The following is a 24,890-nucleotide window of genomic DNA, read 5'->3' on the forward strand; positions in this document are numbered from 1 at the left end:
TTTCGCTCATTCTTTTTTTTTTTTAACAAATATGGAAATATTAATTCGTAAAAAATTTCTTCATCCATCATTAATTATTTATTACCATATATTTAAAGATAAGTATACTATTTTAATGATTGAATTTATAATGAAGTCTTTAATTATAATTATCAGCTGGCAATTTATTTTTAAACAATATTAATAACATATTCTTAAAATAAATAAATTAAATACTTTAAGACTTAATACTTCAGTTGAAAATAGAACGAATAATGAAAGTAAAAAAAAAAAAAATTGTGATTTTTGTTTATAGTAGAAAATGTTTATTGAGCATTGTTACATATAATTATGTTACATACTGATTACAGTGATAAATAATTAACAATTTGATAATAACTTAACGGATAATAATTAATGTAGTTATAAAAATTTTTTTATTAAAAAAACTTTTTTCGTGTCCGATTGACTAGCATATTAAAAGCAAATTAATCAATAACATCAAGTCAATTAGTATTGTCATTATACGTAAATAAAACTATTATTTCATTTGATATAAAATAATTAACGACATTTTACAAATAAATTATTTTTTTTTTTTTTTAATTACTGGTGTGATTTTATAACAAAAAAAATCACAATTACTATAATTATTATGATTATCAAAAATTTAATAATACTGAAGTTAGCGGTCAATTTAAAAAATTTTTTTAACAAATTAATTACAAAAAAAAAAAAATGCTAAAAATTTTCACTTGCAATTTTTATTAATTTTCACATGTGAAACTTTTTAATTAAATTTTTTTTTTTTAGTAATTTAATTGCTGTAAAATTCCAAAAAAATTTTTATCTGTCAACTTCAGTGTTATAAAATTTAATGTAACAAAGGTAATAGTATAATTTCGTATTGGATAATATATAGAGAAATACATGATTTTTTTTTCATAATTTTCAATAAATATCGTTAACTTTACCCGAAAAATGGATTGCTTATACACTTTACGTCTAATTTGTTCTATTTATATAATATAATTTAAAATAGAAACCATAAAAAAATTTTAAGGAAGAATTAAAATAATTATTTTTACGTTCAATGCAAATTTATATTATCACTTGCTTTTAATGTAATTTTGACACGTTAAATAAATATTAGAATTAAAAATAAAATTAATAGACGATGATAAAATCAAAATTTTATAAAATTACCTGTTAATTTTACTAATAATGGATTTTGAGATTTGAAAACTTAAAAATACCGCAGTCGTTTGATCTAAATGGGATGAATAAACAGCCATAAAATAATTTCTTTCTTAAGGATTGATTATACTGCATGCTCTCCATTATGATAATTATTTATAATAATTATCTATTGTTTTGAATACAATTTGTAAATATTTATATATCTATATTTATATAAATCGATTACATCGTTATCAAATATATCGTGTGAAAAATTAAAAAAATTTGGTCTCCAAAGTCTTAATGAAATTATGATGAATAATTTCATGCGATAAATTGCTTATATTATTTTGGACTTTTAAAAATATGCATTTGAGCACTCGGTATCAAATACTATGTATGTTTAATTAATAAATTATTCAAGATGTAGTTTTTGGCCAAGCAATCTTGGCGTCAATTCTTTTAAAAGCAAAAAGGCAGTGTGATAGCTCTTGAGGACATTCATGATCTCCCAATAATGTTTCTAAATAAAAATAAAAATTTTATAAATAAATATTATTTAAAATTTTAATCAACTCAAAATATTTAGACTATAAATTAGTAGTATTAGTATTTACCTTCGCCTTGTACTAATTTGAATAAACCATAGTCTTGTGGATTTGTGCATCGTGTTTTATGCGCAAGTATACGGCAAATCTCTCGGGTGTTCATGTTTGGTCTGACGGGTAGTGTTCTAGTATTTAACGATCCATGAATTTCATCTGGTACAAGTACTCGAAGAACTGAAGAGCAACATTCAGGAGTTCCACAACCCTTTAAATTAATTATATTATATTATTGATAATAAACAACGTGATAACTTGAGTATTAATTAATTAATTAAAATTATACTTACATTTATAGTTGACATAGTTCCCTGACTTGTCTTGAATGTTTTCAATACATGAACAGCACTTGATAGTGTAGTTAAATAATATCCACCCTCACCAGTAAGAAGAGACGGATGAAGTAAACCCCACATAAACTCGGCTTCTATTTCAGCATCGACCACTTTACCACGTACCAGAACCCATACAAGTAGCGGTAATAAATCATCAGCACCTAGAGTTACGTGTTTATCGCAATTAGAATGTTTAACTGAATTAAAAATAGTCGATATGGCAGACAATAAGTTTTCCAATTTATCCAACGGTGAATCTGATTTTTGTAAACGCTCGATGTACTTTAATATCAAATTTAAATTACTATCTGATGGTGGTATTATAGTTGGACGTACGCCTAATTCTTGTATATGTTTATTATGAGCGTATTGAATACTGTCAGCAAGGGTATTAAGTGACCCAGTTGCACCATAATGTTCAACAAACAGTTTGTATACATGTTCACGCAGTGGACGTACTACAAGCCTCATCATTACGCCTTCAAGTATTGCATCTAAATTTAGAAATTCATTTGCTTTCAATTTAAGGCGCTCTTTTTCAACTTCTTTTTCAAATTCACGTTCTCCGTGTTTAACCAGATAATTTTTCATCCCCGACATAAATTGACGAATATTTCTCATTACAACGTGAGGGCTTGCTTCTTTTCCTTCCATAGTACACTGGATAAAATTATCAATATTTTGTGAAAATACCGTTGTTTTATCAGCTGCTAACAACAATGCATAAGCCCTTATACTTGATCCAGTTCCACAGCCATCACGATTTTTCAAGGCTTGAAGTCGAGGGGGAGCTATCAAAAAAATAAATAAGATAATTATAATTATTGAAAAAAATAATAAAATCTATATATGCTTATCAATTTTATCTTATTTCTATTTATCTGAAATAATCTATTTATATTTTATCATTATTGGTAAATTTCAATGGTTCATTATAAATTCATTGAAATTTTTAGAAATTGTTATCACGTGCAATTACTATTAAATAAAAAAAAAAAAAAATAGCACATTTTTGTATGCAAAATGAATAATCACTAATTTTTTTTTTAAATAAAATAGTATATTTTTTATATTAAAATAATAATTTTTCAAAATTAATTCAACTCTATTAATCTTACATTTAAATACAACCGTAGTACGCTGTATTTTTCGACAAAAACAACGAAACCACAAACTTAATTTTTTGAACATTTTTTTGGTGTAAAAGGAAAATTTTTTACACTCGCTGTCGACATCCACAAAATTATCAATCATTGTAAAATGAATAGTTTTAAAAATCACAATTACTCACAAAAAATACGCGGCAAATGTTGAATTTTATTGTTACGTTTAAATAATTTAATCATTGTAAATTTTCGATATAAAATATTGTACGGTGATTAATTTACTATGAGCGTATATGCACTGAATGTATTACAGTAATCTAGTACAGAGTAGTACTCGATAAGAAAGAAGTAGCAAAAGAGTGAGGGATGGAGATAAAAGATAAACGCCTCGTGTCAAGAGGACGAGTTAAGTAATGCGAGACAAACTCGGACAATACTGAATGATAATTATCGAAAATCCCACAAGTAAACCATTGTCTCGGATATTTATAATCTTCATAGATACAGCTTTAGTCATTGCGCACTTCATATTTATTGTTTTTTTTTTTTTCCATTTATCTTAATTTTTTAATTATCTTTACTAATCACCATTATCATAAGATTGAACTACATTATACAATTATAATCTATTAATCATCATAAATCTATCATATAGTTTATAACTCTTTCTTTCCGCGTCTATAATAAAGATTAATTAATTATTTATAATTTATAATGCTCTCACAGTATCCTCACCCGTTTTGGATGAAATCAACTTTTTTTTTCTTTTAAACATATTTTTAGTACATTACAATAAGAAATAATAAACCATTGAAATTATAAAAAAAAAAAAAAAAAAAAAAAAGATTTAAATCAAGACTTTTTTAATGTAATTTCACATTCAGCTATATGGACTCATTTTATTTTATAAATATAACTGGAACAAAATTTAATCGCTCTATTAATATTAAATTAAAACTTTCAAGCCGAAAAAAAATTAAAATTGGGATAATTTTATGGAATAAGAAGATAGATAAATACAACGAAATTATCAGCTTAAAAGCATACATTAAACATGCTAAATTCAATGACCTAATTTTCTTCTTTAATAATTTTTACGTAATTGCATTAAAAAAAAAAAAAAAAAAAAAAGCAATGGAACTATAAATATAATAATGATAAAGTTAAAACTTACATAGAAGGGGATCTAATCGTTCTTTAAAACTGGCTTTTCTTTTTATTCTCTCATGATCACTATCATCTGTATCAACGTTAGTTTCCCATTCTGATACTTCATACGTTTGATCACCTTCCCAATCTGACGGTGTTGTTTCTCGATTTTTCCTTTTATCAATATTACTAAGAGTCGAATTACTGTAATCATTTTGTAGTGTATCTGTTGTTTTTATTAATTCTGGGTACCTAGAAAAAAAAATTTATTTTGTTAATATTTTAATAGTGTAATTTTTTAGTTATTCTTTAATAGAAAATCTGTTGAATTCGTAATGGATTTTTTTCACTATCATATTTGTAAATTTAAGAGTTTTTTTTTTTTAAATATATAGTAAGATTTGTAAAAATATTGATTAATTAAAATGTCGATGATAAACTATTATAAAATATATAAGATGCATTTAAATTACCGTTGGTAAATGATACTCTGAACGGTGAGTGAGTTAGATCCATCATCTTTATTACAACTATCCCGTGGAAATTGTCGTAATAAAATATCGGTCATAAATTCAGGACTTTCCTCAGAGTCAGTTTCATTTTCCGTCTTAACAACATCACTTGTATTATCACTTCCGAGGCTGTTTCCATTACCATTTAGCTTTGGGCTTTTCTGTTTACTTTGACTACGGTCACTTTCACTACTAAATTTATCCTTCTTTTCGTCTTCATTATCATTCTCTTTCTCTCCCGATCCTCCTTTACGTTCAATTTCACTGCCGCCTGTATCATCTCCTTCATTTCCTGTTATTAATAAAATCAATATCATCAAAACTAATTTAATAAAAATCTATTAAAATAAATTAAATTAATAAATTATATTACTACATTGAATAATATAGAGGACGAGTAGATTTTAGTAGGTACTATAAATAAAATAAAATGAAATAAAATTACCAATAAATTCCCAGCTTGAGTCAACTGTCCAGGAAGTATCATTTGAGATTTTAGGTCTAACTTTAGGTGGTTGAACTGGTTTAGCACGAGGATAGATTTTTTTATTTTCTTTACCACCAAGACGATTTGAGGTAAGGTTATCTACGGAAGACGATATAAGAGGTATTTTATCTTCAGTTTCTTCAGATTCAGTCCAATCAATCGGGTGTATTTGATTGGTGTGATTACCACTTGGCATCTGAAACCATCCAGGTTCACTGTGACGATATTTACTTATTATACCACTATTATTACGATTTTTTCTTCTAGGTACAAGTGGTTGAATTTGTTGAATAGCATCCGCGGGTTCTGCATAAAATGGGCTACTCTGTTTAGATTCAGGAGTCATTGGGCTATTACTCTCAGACTTGGTAAACATCAAAGCTAGTTTATTTTTAACCGGAGTTATGGTAGTGACGTTTGGGCTATTTAAAGAATTAGCACTACAAACTCTTGACAAAAGATCTGGACGTCTTAGTATTCCTCCAATATCTTCGGGTGAAGCTGAACCTCTTGGACTTTTTGAACACGATTCAGCAATTGGTTTAAAACTACTAAATTCAGGACTGGCTATCTCCATGTAACTCAATTTTTCTCGTGACCGTGATGATCGATCATTGCGTAACAGCATCACACGGTCTGTACCAGCAAAAGGGTCTTTAATTAAATTTTCAGTAGGTTGACATGGACTTAAAGTATGCTCACTACGGTCATGCGGTGACCAACTAGAATTAGATCTGTCAGTTGTATTCCAAATATCTTCATAGTCAGAAATTTTATCAGCTGGTGAACTACGGCAGTAAGATTCAAGTATATCTGACTCTTGATAGTGTTGAGAATTTTTCCTCGCTTCACGATCACGACGTCTACGCGATTTAGACGTTGTGCTTGATGGAGTTGTAGGTGACAAGAGATTCGGCGTTTTTCTTCCATTAGAGACTAGTTTTGAAGACGGTGATAATAATGTTGGTGTGCTAGGTGATAAGGTAGATCTACTTGTAAAATTAGATGAAAATGATTTGTTAGATGTTATACTTTGTGGGCTTAACATTGTTAAATTTTTATCTGACGAAGTTACAAGTTGTTGAAATGAATCAGTCGTACCAATTTGATTAACATTTAATGAAATTACTGTAGTTGTAGTTGTAACAGTAACATTGCTATTTTGACATTGACTTGCTCCTGGTTTAGCCCAACGTGGTGGAGGTGTAGGCGGTGTTTTAATACTATTTACTTGTATAGTACCGTGTATAGTACCACCTTGCTGACTATCAAATCCAACATTACGTGTATCTCCTGATTGACTGTTTGGTGAATTAGCATTTATAATATTATTTGAATTATTTTTAATAAAATTTTGTGATTCGTTGTTGCTTTTAGATTCAGTAGGTATAAGTACATTACTCTCGACATTATGAACGACCGGTGAACGACAGCGAACACTTTGAACGAGATTAGGTGACACTAATTTTTGACTGGGTTTTTCACATGGCAAGATAACAATATTTTCAGTTCGATCTTTTTTGTCATCAAGAGGCTCATTGAATCTCTTCAAGTTGAGAGTATTTGGCGGAGTTGGTCGTGGCAGTCTCGGCTGTTGTGATGTAACGAATGTACCAGTAGTTGTAGTTTTTATTGAATGAGATGAATCTTGTGATGTAATTGGAATAAGATTAAGTATTATACTTTTGTCTCTAGACGATATTAAATTATTATGATCGTGTGTTATTGTCTCATTTCCGACATTAAAACTACCCAAACTCGAGGCATTACTACTACTACCACCGCTTTCCGGTGGTTTTGGATTTGCCATAGGGTATCTCCAAAACTCCTGACCCAATAGGGCCAGTGACGACAGCTGCTGTCTATTTTTAGCCTCACGCATTGCTCGGGGTAACGTTAATTGGACAGGTAACTCGTCGCTGCTTGACAAAACAAAACAAATATTTTTATTTTTAAATAATATAGACAATTAAAAATTTTATTATTTCTTTTTATTAAACTGTCAATCAAAATTAATTGTTTTTTAAATACTCACCAACATTGAGAATAGTGAGCTATGAGAGAGGGAATATTATCAAATCGATTGTCACTAGTTTCTAAGCTCAGTTTACCCTTATTTGCTTGAATTAAATAATGTTCAATATACGGCCCTTTTCCTGCGGGTAACCTCACTGACAGTGCCATTGTATCGTTTTGACTTGACTGTCGTACCACAAAATTCTAAAAATATTTTATAAAATATTATTAATATACTTTGATGGATATTTTTTCTTTGCTGATTATTAATTAACAGTTTGATGAACTAATTAAATATAAAAATGGTCGATAAAAAAAAATTTGCTATTTATAAAATCTTAAAGAGGTAATTAGTAAAGAAAAGTATATATAAAATAAAAGTTTCATTTTTTTTTTAAGATATTTATAAATTAATTAATAATAATAATAAAAGTGTCGGAAATTTTAAAAATATGAAAACTTTTTTTTTACCCAAGACAGCGAAAAGAAAATTAAATCTGTTAGATTTAAAAATAACGTTATTAAAACTTGGCAAAAATAACAAGTTAATTATTTAAATGGTAAAAACTTTCAAGTATTAGGTCAGATTTACAGTTAATAAATTTAAATAGTTAATGATTTCAAAGGAACTTCAATCACTGTTATTATTTTTGAATTTCCGCAATTAGTTTTTTACCTAAATTACAGAAGTAATGACATTCTAAAGAAGCATGCTTTACTAATGAGTTACTTTTTTTTTAATATGCAATGTCAATCTATTTTTTTTTTCTTACATTTTCTAATGCTTAAAGTAAATAAATATGAAGATAAAAAACTCTTTTAAATAAAAATACTAACCCCTTCTTCTTTGCCTTGCAATAGATGAAAGGCACCAGCTCTTTGTATCCCCGGAAGAAACCATATTGGATGCGAACGTATAAGTCGTTCTATAAGAGTAATATCACAAGCTACTTCACTCCCCGAGTCTGAAGGTGATGCAGATGATTCTGCAGCCGATGTACCATGAGCCGAGGATTCTCCTTCTGATGAAAGTGACTCTGAGCTCTAAAATAAATAAATAAATTAATATTTAAATCAATCAGATAAAAAATATGATAGATAATTTTCATCTAATAAATAGCTGACCTGGACATGATGTAAGTGAGCGAGCTGGTGTTGCATGAGTGGGTTCGGGGGAGGTGTGTCCGGTGAACCATCAACTTCACTGACCGTTCCATGTTGCTGTAGATACGGTTCCAGGAAGACATCGCTCCTTAAAAAAAAAAAAAAAAAATTTATTGTTATTAAAAATGATTTAAAGTTTAACAACTTAAAAGATGACGGTAAATACCGGTAGTCTACTGGTGTGTCTATTAGAGACATAAAAGGTGTGATAGAGAAAAACGAGATAACGATAACAAGAATGAGAGAGATAAAATGATAGTATGGATGGCTTCCTTGTCTTTGTACGGGGGTTGCTATGGCAATTGGAGGTTCTCAACACGTGCTCGGTATTTTCTCATTTCCCTTACTGCTATACTACTACTACTACTGCTGCTGTTCCTATTCAACCACCTACAACCGGCTTTTTTTATTCACATTATTTTCAATGGGTTTTTCTACGAGCTTTAAATTTTAAAGCTTTTGCCAATTTCACCCGGAAATAAATAAATTTAATATGTACTTGAATGATCATACGTTTGGATTAACTCCACTCACATAAAATTAGTATTTAGTTATTGGAGCAAGAAGAACAGGAGTAGCGAAATCGAAGCCGAATAACGTCGCTTGAATTTCACGATGGGAGTCAGAGCGAGACAAGATTAAGTTACCATCTCATACACTTCAATTTACTAGACTACACGAGACATGAGTTTTAGACTCGATTATTTCATTATACCATCTCTAGTATAATTAACCAGTCGTCATAATATTTAAAACGTAAAAATTAAATTAAAAACGTATTAAATACGTTTTTAATCATTTTATTTTACCTTCTGATAGATATTTCAGCGTATCGACCTCGTATCGCTGAACTTTGTGCATTTCTTTCGTGCGTTGGGCTTGTGTAGAATGTCAAAACACCACCATTGATATTTGTCAAAAATGGTGGCAACATTTTCTTCTTTGTTATTTATTAATTAATTAATTAATTGAATTTGCTTATTTTATTTGTTAAATATTTGTTGTTTTTTTTTTATATTTTCACATTATAATGCGTTTTGTCATTTTTAATACTGGGTGCAGCGTTTAATGCTTGTTAAACATAATAAATATATTATCAGTAATTTATATATGGTCGCTTTGGTTTAATGCACAACTCAAGAGAACAACATTACGCAACGTTATCATATTTCAATAAGTATCGATGCGTGACAGTGAACTTAATAAAAATGTTTAAGTAGTATCAATTTTTGTTTGTGTCAATTAAGCAGTATGTATTTTTTATATTTATAGTCTATTTTATCATTTGATTTACTCGACAAATATTCAATGTATCAATGTAATATTCATAAATATGTAATATTCATATAATATTTGTTATTACACATATATAATAATGTATGAACAATGACTAGTACAATGTTTTGTTATTATGCAGTAGTAACCATCGAGGACAACAAAATTAATCGCAGAATCTCGACGACTAGAATTCTTTAGTAAACCTTTGACACAATTTTATTTTTTTTATTTATTTTTTTTTTTTTCACTCAATATTATTTTTATTTATAACATTTACTGAGTTAATTAAAGTCTTCGGTAAACCCACTGACACACTTGTTCACTTTCTAATGCAAAGAAATTACTATCGTATCCGTTCGATCCATTCTGCAGCAGGACAATTAAAAATAATTTATTTCTTCTATAAATAATTATTGTCTCAAAATAATAAATTAATAATAAAAATATGTCATCAACAATTTTTATATATTATAAAATCTAATATTTGATTGCAGTATAAAAAATTAATTATTAACAAGAGCGAGGAAAAAAAAAATAAATAAAGTGAGCTAGAGCACTAGGAAGAGAACGATTCTAGACACCGGTCGACGGCGCACTGACTAGCGTCCAAGGCGTCGGTGACGACGAGGGTGACGTAGGGGGCGTCGCGACGCTCTGTGCACTTTTACTTGAACCTACACACTCCCACAATTAAAGCTCTGTGATATCAAGCTAACCGTGTCGTGCGTTGAGCAATCTACACCAGTGTGAGAGTATAAGTACATAGTGGTAAGTATAGTAAAACAAAGCGGCATTTTTAATCTATCATCTTCATACTTTGCGTTTCGCCTGAAAAGCATCTACGATTTCAAGTCTCACAATCACGCGTCAAGGTCTGGGGTCAAAGTCTCCCGCAAATTCAACAGTTTTAATAGATATTTGTCGTATAATATGAATACAGATATTCACATATACATATTTTTATTTTCTTCCGAACCTAAGAAGTATAAGTAGACTATATTATCAAGTGGGTAGACATGTGGTTGGTTTTGACGTTTTGATTCACTGTCGTATACAACTGACAGTGCGCTACTTAAATACCCATTTATATATATTTAATTACCACATGGATAAAAAATATATACAGCTTGATAAAACATTTGCCTTGACATAAAATCAATATATATCTATTAAACAATAACTTTATATTTTTTTTTATGGCTTTCTTCATCAGCTGGTCGTTTCCGTTGATCGATTTATATAATATAGTTTTCGGCTAGACATATAATTTATCAGGTTACTTTAATCACTTATCTGTTCTACTATTTTATTTGTTTGGATTTGAAAAAATTGATTTAGGAACGTAATAAGTAATAAGCTTTATGATTGAGGTCTTTTCATTAAATCTGTACCCAGAAGCAATTGATATGATTTGTAGCTGCTGGCTTGGTAAGCTCATAATTAAAGTACTGTAGTGCGATAATCATAATAATAATTCAAAATAATGATAACTAGCAACCTTGCAGTCATTATGTGACTGCCGTGACTTGTGAACTATAAATAAATAAAATTTCTCTTTATTAAGCAATGACTTTTGTTAAATTGCACTGTAATTTTTTAACTATTGACATTTTTAAAGATATAAGCTCATCCCGATGTTACACTCATCAAGAGCTTTCATTTGAATACCCACATGCATTTTTGATATATTTTTCATATATACTTATATATAATATATATAAATATATGAAAAATTAATGTGGGTATTCAAATGAAAGGTCTTGATGAATGTAACATCGGGATGAGTTTATATCTTTAAAAATGTCAATAGTTTACTAGATACAAGGTCATTTCTCAATTATCTATTTAGAGATAGAGCTTTTTCAAATACAGCCTAAATACTTATGATCATAAATTGACTATTGGTGAAAATGATATGAAATCTTGAAAAGGCACAACTCTAGGTCAAGACTTTTCCAACAATACCAAATTTAACCATAAAAACCCATTTTATCATATAAATACGCTGGCCACAAAATTTCGCTTATTCTCTTAATAATATAGATAATAATAATAAAGTCACAGCATGTCGGCAAGTGTGCCGCCTCGCGACTGGTAGAAAAAAAGTACACCCGCGAGAGACAAAATGAGAAAATTAAAAAAAAATAATGTTTTTAATATTATAATGGACGTGGCGAAAGTATAAGATATTGTATATTTATATAGATGTAAAAGAATACTATAAAGTGAAATGATGTTTCACCAACGCTTCTTAATACTTGTATCATTCTCATCAGCGATTCTGGCAAGGAAAATTCTTGTCCTTTCTATATTTAGAGCTCATATTTCGTTGGTTGGCATTCTACTTATACTTTAGCGAGGGCAAACTCGTACATCACCGTGTACTATATAACGTTGATACATGTATATGAAAAAGGGGAACAGAGAATGAAAATGCTTCGCGAGCCTATTTGACAGTATAAATTTTTTTTATTCTCCTGTTCTTGCTTGTTTTCGTTCCCATTTTTACTCATCTGCGGTCCTATTTTTGTTTTTATTTACTTTTTCTTCAACAATATTTTATTATTTACTTGGATTTTTTTTCCCCTTTACGATCATCCGTAGAAGAAGTAAAAGTCAACAGTTTCATAACTCTGATTTTTCACATGATCAGACGTCGACAGTAGTGTCGACAACAACAACCAAGAGGATATGAACCATACCAGCAACAGGGTTGAGAGTTTTAGTTTGACCCCTCCGAACCATTTTCAGAGGGAAACACCCCATGCACTAGCTGGTGGCTGGTGGCTGGTGGCTGGTTGCTGGCAGCCATTGTCTGGCACCCACTTTTACCTCATCCTCTTTACTTGGTGATATTGTATAGTCTGTCAGCGAGTAAGCTTTTATCTTTTCGCAAGCGTTGCCGTAGTACTTTTCTTCATGCACCTACAAAGTTACACATGCATAAATGTATACAGTACTTATATCTATATCTATGTAATCCCTAAATAAAAAATAAAAAAAAAAAATATATTTTAAAGTAAAAAAATAAGTGAGCAAGATGGATTGAAATGAATATGACAATCTTCTTGTGCACCTGCTCACTTAACCGAACATAAAAAAAAGCTAGCTTCGAGGCAATGTAAGTAAAGCCAAGCGAATCAATTCAATTTTTCAGAGGATCATGACCCTTGAATTTTTATATATTTCATTTTACGCTTCCCCATTCTATTTATTATTACTTGTGTGATTTTATTTATTAAATTCAATTTTTTACTCAATAATTCACCGTGATATTTACTGTTGGCACGTGTCACTGAGGAGGTTGTATTGGTTGTTCCTGTTTATTTATGCGTAATCGTTAACATGGTGTCCGCGTGACTTGAAACGACAGCTGGTCATACGGTTTGCTTAATAAAACATTTGTTCCTCGTTCTCTCTCTTTTGTTTCGAATTAGTCGGTTTTAATTTTCTAAATTATGGATCGATGGACGTTAACTCGATCGTACTGTGTACATAAATATTTAACGTACCTTTGGTAATTGTCGGTCGGACTACACAATTCATTCAACATGCAGTCCAAATCGTTGGCGAGTGAATTGAGTAACTGAAATAAAAAATCTATTTAGGCAAATATTTATACACTATTTTATTAATATTTTACTTCGAGATCAAGTAATTAAGTACTTACGAGTAAGTAGCTTGATGCATTACTGCTAGTTGATTCTCGCTTTTTCTGATTATGAGACGCACAGTCCCTACTGAATGACATCATCCAGTTCGCATGTTAGTCACCGTTTCCTAACTACTATTTGTATTACAAGTGAAGTTGAACATCCCACTCTTCTTAGCAATCCGATTCAACAACTTCATTCCTGTAATCCCATAAATAAACTTTACTATAATGCCTTATTGTCTTAAGTTTTGGCAATTTAGATTTTATTTATTTATTACTTTCGAACTTTTATTAATTACTATTATTATTAATATTGGGAGCAAAAGTTTTATTAGATCAACGCTTATGATAGATAATCTTCATAAAATATATCAAAATTAATAAAAATTACCCAGAAAAAAAAATTTTCTTGCATCCAAAAAATTTCTTTCTATTTGGCTTTATTCCTTGGCATTTAAATTCAATAAATAAATAAATTGAAAATGCATAATATACAATATAAAAAAAAATTTATAATAAATTATTTTTAATACTTATTAAACCCCGTATAAAAAATTGTTATAATTACAATTGTTTTTATTTCTACAGTTTTGATTTTTTAGGAAAGTTCTTTTTCAATAGCGTTCGGGCTTGAACCCCGGTCCTTCAAGTCACATTCTTGCAACTTTTACTTATCGCTGTTATCAACCTACATACATTCTTTTATATTATTTTTTTAATAACCGTTAAGATATATTATTTTTTTGTACAGCACTCAGGGACATAGTTATTTATAGAAGTATTTTTTTGTGTTATGTATTTTAATATTCTACTGATTTTTTTCATTGATGTTAGCTCTAAACATCAATCTAAAATCTATAAATTCTATGAAATTTTTTTTACACATATATCGTCCAATTAATCAAAAAATAATTGACAGTAATAACAGATAGATGATAAATTAGTTATTCGAAGCAAACAAAACACTACAAGGAAAAAGAAAAAGGGAAAAATTACATTATATTATGTAATGTGACGGTTCCTATAAAAAAAACTGGAAAAATTACGATTTCAGATTGTGATTTTTACAGATTTTATAAGAATTATTAGATTATAAAAAATGTTATTTCGAATCGCAATTTTTCTAGTTTTAAATTTGGAGCCACACTTATTATTATTTATAATTTAATTTTTCTCTCTCTCTCTTTTTTTTTTTCTTCCGTGTATCTGTTATACGGAGATGCTAGTGTGGGGATGTATAATAGATATACAAACACGACTTCTTGAACTAATATATAATAAATAATAATAACAATAATAATTAAGAGAAAAAATAGAGCTATACTTATATAATTAAGTTGACGTTTACTATTTTTAAAGAAGTATAAAAGATTTAAAAAAATGATAAATTGTTATAATTGACAATTTTTATTATTATACTTATGTAATAATAAAAATAATCTAATGACATTAAGTTGGATAAAAACAAATAAACAAAAATAACGATTGTAAAGAGAATAAAACAATAACGTAACATTTTATATCAAAAGTAATTATCAAGGAAACACTTCCTGTCATGTAAAAAATCATCTAAAAGACATGAAATAATTATCATCTGCTGGCGAATAAGTTGATATAAATATAAGGCGTAAGTCGATTCGATTTAATTCATCATCAGTTTACTTAGAGTCAGTTTTTTTTTTTTTTTTTTTTCGTAATAAGTTAATATTGATAAAACAAAAATGAAATACTTCGCACTAGTTTTTGTAGGATTACTTTTCACGTTTTCTAACGGTGTATCAGGAGAACAAGAGGATTGCCCGCTTAAAAAAGCTGTCCAAGCAAGTATCGAAGCTTGCAAAGATAAACTTACAGATGGTAAGTGCGTTTTAAAAAATCGACCAATAAAATATCAAATTAATTAATTGTTTTATAATTCTGCTAAATACTAGGATTTTTTTTTCGATATTAAGATTATTTTTTACTTATTTAGACAGCTTAAACCTTTTGAAGGAGGATGAGGGTGCCGATAACGAGGAAATACGGTGTTTCAAAGCTTGCATATTGAAAGACAGTGGAATAGTAAGAAAACAATGCATTAATTTTTATTATTTAATAAATTTAAATGTCTACATTTAATTATTTTTTTTTGTACTTGATATAGATGGAAGATGGTAAAATACAGATGGAGAAAGTTAAAACAGCACTCAATGAAGCTATTGAAAAAGCCGAAGAAAATAAGGATAAGTTTAAAGAAATGACTAAAGCTATAATTGAAGCTACTGAAAAATGTGCGGAAGAAGGTAAATAAAATTTTTTAATTAAAAGTATTAGCATAAAGAATCACTTAAAAAAAAAAATTTGTTTTTTGTTGTCTTCTTAATGAAGCTGGAAAAGCTGAAAATGAATGTGAAAAAGCACACCTGTTCGCCGGATGCCTTAAGGGATATGAAAATCAAGAATAAAATGGGAAAAAATTAATTACGGATATTGTGAATAGAAATAAAAAAAAATTAAATCGATTGCTACCGAATTTTACGCACATATGTACTTAATTAAATATTATTTTTATTGTCGCTTCAACAAATGCTTTATTTTTTATTTCAAATATTTATATCTTTCAATAATATATCACGTGATTTATCTTGAAGCTTCAAAGTGACAAATACTGGTATCTCTGTTATGAATTTTTCTATACCTAAATAATAGATTTCAATCATAAAAATCTCAACTTCCATTTAACTCCATCACAAAAATATATTTATACATTCTATCATATCTCTAATATCAGGTATGTATTTTTTTTTAATTTTTAAATCTTCTAACCAAGTTATATTTCCGTCAAAATAACTTTTTTATTATTTTCATTGTATGAATAAGGAATAAGGTATTTAATTTTCTAAGCTACGAATATTGGAGCTTAAATAATAATTATAATTATCAGTTATTGACTTAATAAAACTACCTGTAAGCTTATTTATAAATTTTACCGATAAGAGAGATTATTAATATACAGGGTTATCTATATATAAAAGAGCAATGCACTCCTTTAGAGCAATGACAATGTATATATCTATGTACAGAGCATCTACCGTCGTAGTCTCAGCAGTAGCATCCGAATCGATTTTAAGCGCATGGGACACCATAGGCGTGGACCATCGGATGTTGTTGCCGCAAAGCTCTACTCTATACATATATACACGTATAAATTCTCGCCTAAATCAAAACCTCAAGTTTAATTTATTCCAATTTATTCCTCATACAACACAATAGACGATACTCGTGATCCTAACAATGAGTTTACTCTTCACACTTGATACATTAGTTGACTTGTTAGCAATTTAAACAACAAACTCGTGTAAACTTTAAAACCATTGTCTCAATATATTATCCTATCCATCATAAATATACATTTTTTTTTTTATATTTGCGTCTACAAATACAGCATAATCCACACAATTATTATTGTAATACGTTTACTCTACTGTATACATTTGTAAAAACACGTACGTAGTAACAATATTGAAAGAAAGAGGAAGGGAAATCCATGGTCAATCCAAATGCTGACCAAATACGACCAATTGCGTGGGTTTTTAATACTTTTATTTTATTTTTCAATTTTTTCACTGCACCTACACGAGTTTTAAACGAAACCAAACGGGTTTTAAGAGTACATGTAAAGCCGATCCCACTTGATGAACCGAATGAGTATCGTATTGGTCCAGTATAAAAACAGCAAACTGTATGTTCGATATAACAACCGTTCACTTTCGCTAAATAATTAAATTAATTGGCGCATTTATCACAAGGACTTTTTTAAATAAGTTTTATTGTTATGCTCCAATCAATCACGATGCATCAGCCCATCATTAAGTCTTTACCTTTTATATCAAACTTTACGTTTAAATTATCATAAATCTTACCGATCACTATCATTTGATAAATATTTAGCAACATGCATTTTTCATTTTTTTTTTTTTTTTTTTTATTATTATTATTATAATTTATTCAACTTTTTTTTTGAATAAACTTGATGCCGGATATTTTTTTAGAGTATTTAATTTTTTTGTTCTTTTCATTCTTCATCTTTCCATTCTACATAAGTTTCATTGTTATTATTCCTTCGACTGTGCTTTTATTCTTTCCTTCAATAATCTTTATTATTATTGTTATTATTACTTTTTATTACTACTTTAAGTAATTTTAAATGCGTGCGCATATTTGCTCAATATGGCGTATTCAAAGTCTAAATACAAAAAGGTATCTTCTGTATATTTATAGTGCTATAATTTTATTTATAGAATTGATGTAGAAGTTAAAAAAATAAATTCTTGCTTGTATAGAATGCAGTAAGTTAAGACTATTTGGGTCTCATAATACTTCGTAAATACCAAGAGATGTGTACTTTTTGTATTAATATGAGATCTTAAGGTTAATGGAGCTAATGAAAAAGAATTGTCGCAATTGTATAAAGAATTCAGAAGATGTGTATACTTACATGGTACACATACGTATGAATCCACGATATGAGATCGTGACTCAGAGACTATATTATCTGACAAGATGCACACATGGGAACTAAGAATTTTTTTTTTAATATAACGCGTGAATCAACAGCTTCATGATCTTCAAAACTATAAATATCTTTCTTATTTATGAGTTTTAGATTATTCTTATTCTTAATTATTATTGTATCTGTTAGAAAAATAAAAATTTATTTATAATAGAAAATTATTTTATGAAAATAATTTAAAGAAAAAAAAAACGTACCCTTTTATTCTAAAAGTTGCGTTATAGTCAAATCCAATGTAAAAAAACTTTGATTGGTATTTCTTGAGACACAAAGATAAGTGCACTTTATTGACATAAGTAGTAAAGATTATGATTAAATGGTATGGAAATTATAACATTGATGTACTTGTACTTAAAAGTAAAATTCGTCACGGTTTTGGTCCGTTACAATCGACAGGAAGTGTAAATTTCCGGCTCGAAAAACAAAAATAAAGACAACTAACAAAAGACTGTTGGCACACTAAACACTTGATAGTAGTAGCTGTTCTTTATCACATAAATAAAATAAGGTAAAACGTGAAAGAGCGTAAAAAACATAAAGATTTATATGTAGAGAGACACACAGTAACTCATCACCTGTTGCTCCTTTCTCTCGTTTATGAGATTGACAAAGACAACATGAGCGAATGTATACACAAGACACAAGTAGAGATATCAAATGAAATGGAATGCGCGTGGAAGTACACGCGAAACCAGCGGCGCGGGGACTCTCAATATCGCCGCCATATTAAACGCTGCCTAGCGGAATAAAATTCAAACTTTACGCGGGTAATTTGAAACTTTATTATGACATTAAAGTTAGCAGTCGCTTGATAATTTTTTAATTTTTTTATTTAACAAATAAATCTTTTCTGAAAAAATATTTTTAAAAAATTGCATTTATAATTTTTTAAAATTTCTAAATGTCAATTTTTTTTCTGATTTATTTTTACCGTAATTTATTTGTTAAAAAATTAATAAATAGCTGCTAAAATTGATAATCGTCTACTTAAATTCAAGAAAACATTAGCAAAAAAAATATGTGCTGCTTGGGAGATTATATTATTTTAATTATATATAAAAAGAAATTTAATTTTAAAATAGAGATATTCATACAATCATAAAAAAAGTTTTTTTCTACAGAACTATAATGTTCTAGACTTGCATAATGTCTAATTGGTAGGTATATTTTTCAGGTAGCATTTTAATGATGACGTAAAGATCCTGATAAATATGCATTTATTAAGAAGTTAAGATGAAATCGCTTCAAATATTAATAGTTTAAATTTATTATTTTATATATTTTTAATGATAAGCAAACTGTAGACTATAGGGTGCTAATTAATTAAAAAAATTATTAAATAATCGTTTAATTTTTATTTACAGGGAACAATTTTTTTTAGCTCAATAAAAATGATCATTTTTAATAAAGTTAATTTGGAAACTACATTTAAACAATTGAGCATTTTTTTACCAGAAATTTCGGCAGATAGAGCGATAAATGCATATCATTTTTGTAAAATAAAATTTTCATAAAATTCACAATCTATAAAAGAATAAATTTAGTCACAGACTTATAATTTATTCGCGAAGATAAAAAGAGAGAAAAAAGAATGACAAATATTTGATCCTTCAATTACAATTTCAGTCACCATATAATACTTTCGATTTCTCCATATTTAATGAGAATATTTTTATACTCGAAGGTCAGTGAGAAACCCTTTTTTTATATCAATGACTTATAATAACGTAAGAAAATATAAATAAATAGATATCTTTAAGTTAGCTATAAGATAAAAATTATATAACAGACAATAATGCGTGCGAAGACTATTAATAACTAGTGTTTTAATAATGCCTAAACTTGACAGTAGCGGGTATATGACATAAATTTTATATCGTTTATGTTGTCACTAATGACAAGATGTTATTAAAAATACAGCTAATAGAGAAGCTGAAGTATAAAAGATGATGCAACTTTATTTCTTCAATAAGAACTATACCAATCGGATAAAGTACGACGTACAAGTGCGTGTATTTAATATTTACATTAAATATAATATTAAATAACACAGAAAAATCCAAAATGCGAACTATTTTTATTTCGTTAATTGCGATACTTGTTACTATCGAAATTCATTTTTTTCAAGTTGACGCTGTAAGTATTTTAGTTAATAAATTTTATACAATCATTTAAATTAAGTTTTGGATATCTTCTTTGAGTTAGTCAAATTTTTAAGTAGTTGATATTTTTTCTGACATGAATATAGAGAATGAGTATGACGCAAATTAGAAATGCGATGAAACCTTTGGGCAAAACATGCGTTGGAAAAACTGGTCTCAGCAAAGGTAATTAAACGAGTATTAAAATTTTTGTATTAGATTAACGCAGTTAAAATTTTTAGAAGTGCAAGCGAGACAACATGAAGGACAATTTCCAGAAGACGAAGCGCTCATGAAGTACCACGAGTGTTTATTGAAATTGGCGAAGATTGTAAATATTTAATAAGTGAATTAGTGTAATTTTTATAGTAAATTATTTCAGTATTTGAATAATATACGGATTTATCTGTTTATAGGCTGACAAAAACGGTAAAATTAATCTAGACACGATGCTCAAACAGATAGATATGATGATGCCGGAAGATGTAATAAGCCAAGCAAAAGCAGTCACTACTGAGTGTTTCAATGAAAGTAGTTACTTTTTTCTATTAATTGCATTAATTAACTCTACTTTATGTATTTTGGAGTATTTAATAATTATTTAATTTTTGTTTTAGTTAAATCAGAAGAATCGGCTAGAGCGAGTTTTGAATTTGTTAGCTGCTACTTCTTGAAAGGTCCAGAGGTAATTAAATAAAAATACAATTTAACTTCTTTAGCGCTGTTAAAAATTTCTATAGTAATTTTATAAAAAATAAAAAAAGAGAATTTTTACGCAAAACAATATAGAGTAATATTAAAATTCAGTTTTGTAAAAAATTAAGTAAAAAATTTTGTGTTAAAAATTTTTATGATAAAAATTTAACATTTTTTTGTATTAATTTAACACAATAAATGTTAAATTTACACATAAAAGTGTTAAATATTTAACACAAAATTTTTTACTGTGTAAATCCGTTTAGGAAAATTATAAAATACTTCTTGTAATTTACTAAACATCTATCGGCAATTTGTTTAGCAATATTACAATACAAATGTTGTAATTTTATCAATCAAACTCAATTAAAAATATTTTGTAATTTCAGTATTCTGAGAAAAAATATTTATATATAATTATAATTAACTATAACTATACATACTAATTTTTTTTTTTGCAGATAACTTTCTTCCCGTGAAAACAAACTGCGATTTCCAATAATTACAATAAAATATAAATAATTGTAAATTTCAAAATATTATATTTTGTAACTATAAATATATTGTGTAGATTATTTTATTGGTTGAATATATTTATAAATATTCGTATCTTGATCTATTTTTAAGTTAAATTTAAAAAAAAATCGATATTATTCCTTTGAAACTATTTACATTTATGATGACTAATTGTTATTGAGATTTATTAACTAGCTTGTTTGTACAATAACATACTCATAAATTTGTTTTCAAAAAACCGATAAAAAAAAAGGCAATTACGTACTCAATTGAGAGTTAACAAGGTAATTATTACATATGTAGGATTTAACTTGATAGTAATTATGGAAAAAACGCTTCCTTTTGTGTTCAAGTCATGTATGAGTTAAAAAGATATATAATTTATGCGTGACGTTAAACTGTTTTGATGTACTTCTAGTAAATTTTACGGATAAATTTATAGTTCGAATAAGATTAAGTTAGCAGAAAAAAAAATTTAATTTACAAGGTTCGTGAAAAAAAAAAATTACTTAAAGAATATTACGTTTTGTAAATAAAAATAATTACTTTGTGTATTGTAGTACTTCGTATTTTGGTATTTTCGACACCTATACCATTGTATAACTATTTGAATGTTTTTTACGCTGTGTCTGCTGCTTAATTTTTTAATATTACATAAATAGGTCTTTAATTTCAAGGAAGTCAGGTAAATGATTATGCCGCATAATAAATGATGATAATATGTAATGTTAAAGACATATCAGAAAGATGCTAAAATGTATAAAAGATGATGGACAAATATTTAACTGCAATTCATTGTTCTGGACAGTGAACAACTAAGTGCATGTGCTAAGTACTCCATTAAATCTTCAGACAATTTTAAGGACATACAAAATGAAAAATCTTGTTTGTTTCTCATTATTTGTCGCTGTTCTGGTGGTTTTTAAGATACAACATGCTGAGTCTGTAAGTAATGATAATTCAAACTTTAATTTATCTTCTAAGCAATTCCATACAAGATTTTTTTTTTATTTATAGAGAATGACCATGCTTCAGATTATAAATACCATGAAACCATTGGGTAAAACTTGTGCGGCAAAAACTGGACTCACCAAAGGTATTTCATGAATTTATATTTATATAAAAATGAAATTGACAGACATTAAAAATTTTTTTAGAATTTTATAGTAATTAAACTATTAAAAAAAAATTTAATTAAAAAGTTTCACACGTGAAAATTAATAAAAATTACATGTGAAAATTTTTAGAAGCATTTTTTTATTGTAATTGATTTGTTAAAAAAATTTTTTTAATTGACAGCTGACCGCTAACTTCAGTGTTATCTATTTATAATTACACTAGCAGTTCCTTCCGGTTTAAAATCAATTATAATACAATATATCCTATGTCATCGGGGGATAATATAGCTTCCCAACAGTCAAAGAATTTTTTAAATCGCTTCAGTAATTTCGGAGCCTATTCAATGCAAACAAACAATCAAATCTTTCTTCTTTATAATATTAGTCTAAATTAATATTTTTTAAATTAAATAATAATAGTAAATCAAATTCTTGGTTCTTCTCAAAGAAATGCAAGACGGTCAACACGAAGGAAATTTCCCCGATGATGAAACATTGCATTGCTACCTGTCGTGTCTTTTAAAGATGGCTAAAGTCGTAAGTATCTATTAAAAAATTAAATATTTTTTTTTAAATAAAATTTGGCTGGATATATATTGTTTATTTTAGGCTGATAAAACAGGTAAATTGAACATTGACGCGATGATTAAACAAATCGACATTCTGATGCCTGAAGAGTTAATTGATAGAGCAAAAACAGCGTGTAATGCATGCGCTGATTTAGGTAAAGATCTTTAGTAATTTAATTGTTGTCTTTAAAAATATTTAATTTTTTTTATTGTTTAAATATTTGTATATTTATAGTTACAGGCACTGAAGGTTGTCGTCCTAGTTGGGAGTTTATGAAGTGTTGGTACGAAAAAGAACCAGAGGTAATTTTGTAACTAATTAATTTTTTTTTTTTTTTATAAATTTAAATGAAAATTAATTCATTAATTAATTTTTTTTACAGTTATACTTCTTTCCATAATACACAGTAATTGGCAGTTTAGTATAGGACAACCTGCAAACATTTAATTATACATCAATACTCTGTATTATGTAATTTAAAGAGGAAAAAGTATGACATGATACTTTTAGAAAACTGTAATCATAAATCAAACTTATGATTTTAGAAATAATAATTGATTTTCAACGAAAGCTTGCAAAATTTTTTTTATTGATAAATTTTTATTGTTGATGAGTTATTATAATTTTGTGATAATAAATAATAAATAACATTTAGATTTGTATCAATAATGAGTATAGAGGAAACGAATTCTTTGTATGAAAAAGATTATTCGAGATATAGTAATTAATACGAACCATTGAATTTTTTTCTACATAAATACCGATTACTCATTTATTCCGATCATTCGCGTAGAAAACACCTATCTCTAACTCTATACTATAAGTTTAAAATATTTTTTTAATGAAAAAATATAAAAAATGAAGTCCTGCACATTTGCTATCGTGGGAATTTTATTGGCAGTCGTGGTAAGTAATTAATTTAAACAAAATAAATAGTATAAAAATAATTATGAAAAAAAAATTTTTTTCATAAAAAAAGTAATAAAAACTTCACTCAATAATAAAAAATTTGCTTGAATATGCTAAATATTTTATGATACTAAAAATTTTTGATTATTTTATTAATTAAATTAAAACTGAAAAATTGCATGCATAATTTTTAAAATTTTCTGTATGAGAAAATTTTTTTTTCATTTTTTAAATCAATTTTTCAATAAAAAAAATTCGAAAAATTTTTAGATGATGGTAAATTTAATTTTCAAGATATTTTAGCTTTTAAATAATTTTTTAATCATATCAATCATTTAGTCGAAAGCTCATAGTGATCCAAAAGTGACAAGAGAGACTCAAGATGCAGTCAAAGGAGTTATAAGATCGTGTTCAGCAAGAATGAGTGATGGTGAATACTTCAATTTAAGTTATTTAAAAAAAAATATTGTATAGACTTTTTTTTATTCAGAAAATTTCATTAAAATGATTCAGGAAAATGATGAACATGGCATGAGCATAGCAGCCAAATGTTTCGCCGCGTGTGCTTTGTCTCACGTAGGACTAGTAAGTCCTCAAAAATTAATGTATTCAATTTTTTCTAATTATTTATTTCATACATTAAAGTTTTTTTAAATTTATTGTAGATGAAAGACGGTAAAATGCACGTGAATCAAATTGAAGACAAATTAAGCTCAATGATTGATACAATTAGATTATGCGCTGACGAGGGTAAAATATATGATATAATTATAAATTCTTTTAACAAAAAAAGTAAAACAACGAATTGAATCAATAACAAATTTTTTTAATTTTTTACCACAGCTAACGAAAACACTAACGAATGTGTTGTCGTGGGCAAATTTGGGGAATGCTTGAAGGAAAACGACTTGTAAGAGGAAAAT

The 24,890-nt window shown here is 27.7% G+C and overlaps 3 protein-coding genes across 7 annotated transcripts; 2 read left to right on the top strand and 1 right to left on the bottom strand.

The window, feature by feature from the left end:
- Positions 1-298: 298 nt before the first annotated feature.
- Positions 299-18,672, bottom strand: Spri (Src homology 2 domain-containing protein sprint). 5 transcript variants are annotated; one of them, XM_074255778.1, is made up of 13 exons: positions 18,215-18,672; positions 17,943-18,139; positions 13,481-13,664; positions 13,323-13,396; positions 8,494-8,620; positions 8,206-8,412; positions 7,388-7,572; positions 5,311-7,271; positions 4,827-5,157; positions 4,379-4,605; positions 2,054-2,889; positions 1,776-1,971; positions 300-1,681 (listed from the first exon to the last, which is right to left on the bottom strand). In XM_074255778.1, exons 3-13 carry the CDS (start codon positions 13,562-13,564, stop codon positions 1,578-1,580), a joined length of 4,332 nt encoding a protein of 1,443 aa, XP_074111879.1. In that variant the 5' UTR covers positions 13,565-13,664; positions 17,943-18,139; positions 18,215-18,672; the 3' UTR covers positions 300-1,577. The 5 variants fall into 5 exon arrangements, with proteins under 5 accessions (XP_074111880.1, XP_074111879.1, XP_074111877.1 ...); XM_074255776.1 differs by having other exon boundaries at positions 5,311-7,274; XM_074255777.1 differs by lacking the exon at positions 17,943-18,139 and having other exon boundaries at positions 5,311-7,274.
- Positions 15,122-16,031, top strand: Obp2 (odorant binding protein 2). Its single transcript, XM_074255781.1, has 4 exons — positions 15,122-15,322; positions 15,438-15,526; positions 15,609-15,747; positions 15,833-16,031. The coding sequence occupies exons 1-4, from the start codon at positions 15,187-15,189 to the stop codon at positions 15,907-15,909; spliced, it is 441 nt and encodes a 146-aa protein (XP_074111882.1). The 5' UTR covers positions 15,122-15,186; the 3' UTR covers positions 15,910-16,031.
- A 1,305-nt stretch (positions 18,673-19,977) lies between the features above and the next one.
- On the top strand, positions 19,978-23,687 carry LOC141536371 (uncharacterized). Its single transcript, XM_074256849.1, has 13 exons — positions 19,978-20,153; positions 20,266-20,344; positions 20,401-20,489; positions 20,575-20,689; positions 20,776-20,843; positions 21,931-21,944; positions 22,048-22,055; positions 22,191-22,315; positions 22,388-22,466; positions 22,937-23,025; positions 23,098-23,212; positions 23,293-23,360; positions 23,441-23,687. Exons 1-13 carry the CDS (start codon positions 20,082-20,084, stop codon positions 23,456-23,458), a joined length of 939 nt encoding a protein of 312 aa, XP_074112950.1. The 5' UTR covers positions 19,978-20,081; the 3' UTR covers positions 23,459-23,687.
- Positions 23,688-24,890: the final 1,203 nt, after the last annotated feature.

This window comes from Cotesia typhae, unplaced genomic scaffold (assembly GCF_013202065.1).
Source record: "Cotesia typhae breed Kobodo isofemale line unplaced genomic scaffold, CoteBio_Ctyphae scaffold_152, whole genome shotgun sequence".
In the NCBI taxonomy this organism is placed as follows: domain Eukaryota; kingdom Metazoa; phylum Arthropoda; class Insecta; order Hymenoptera; family Braconidae; genus Cotesia; species Cotesia typhae.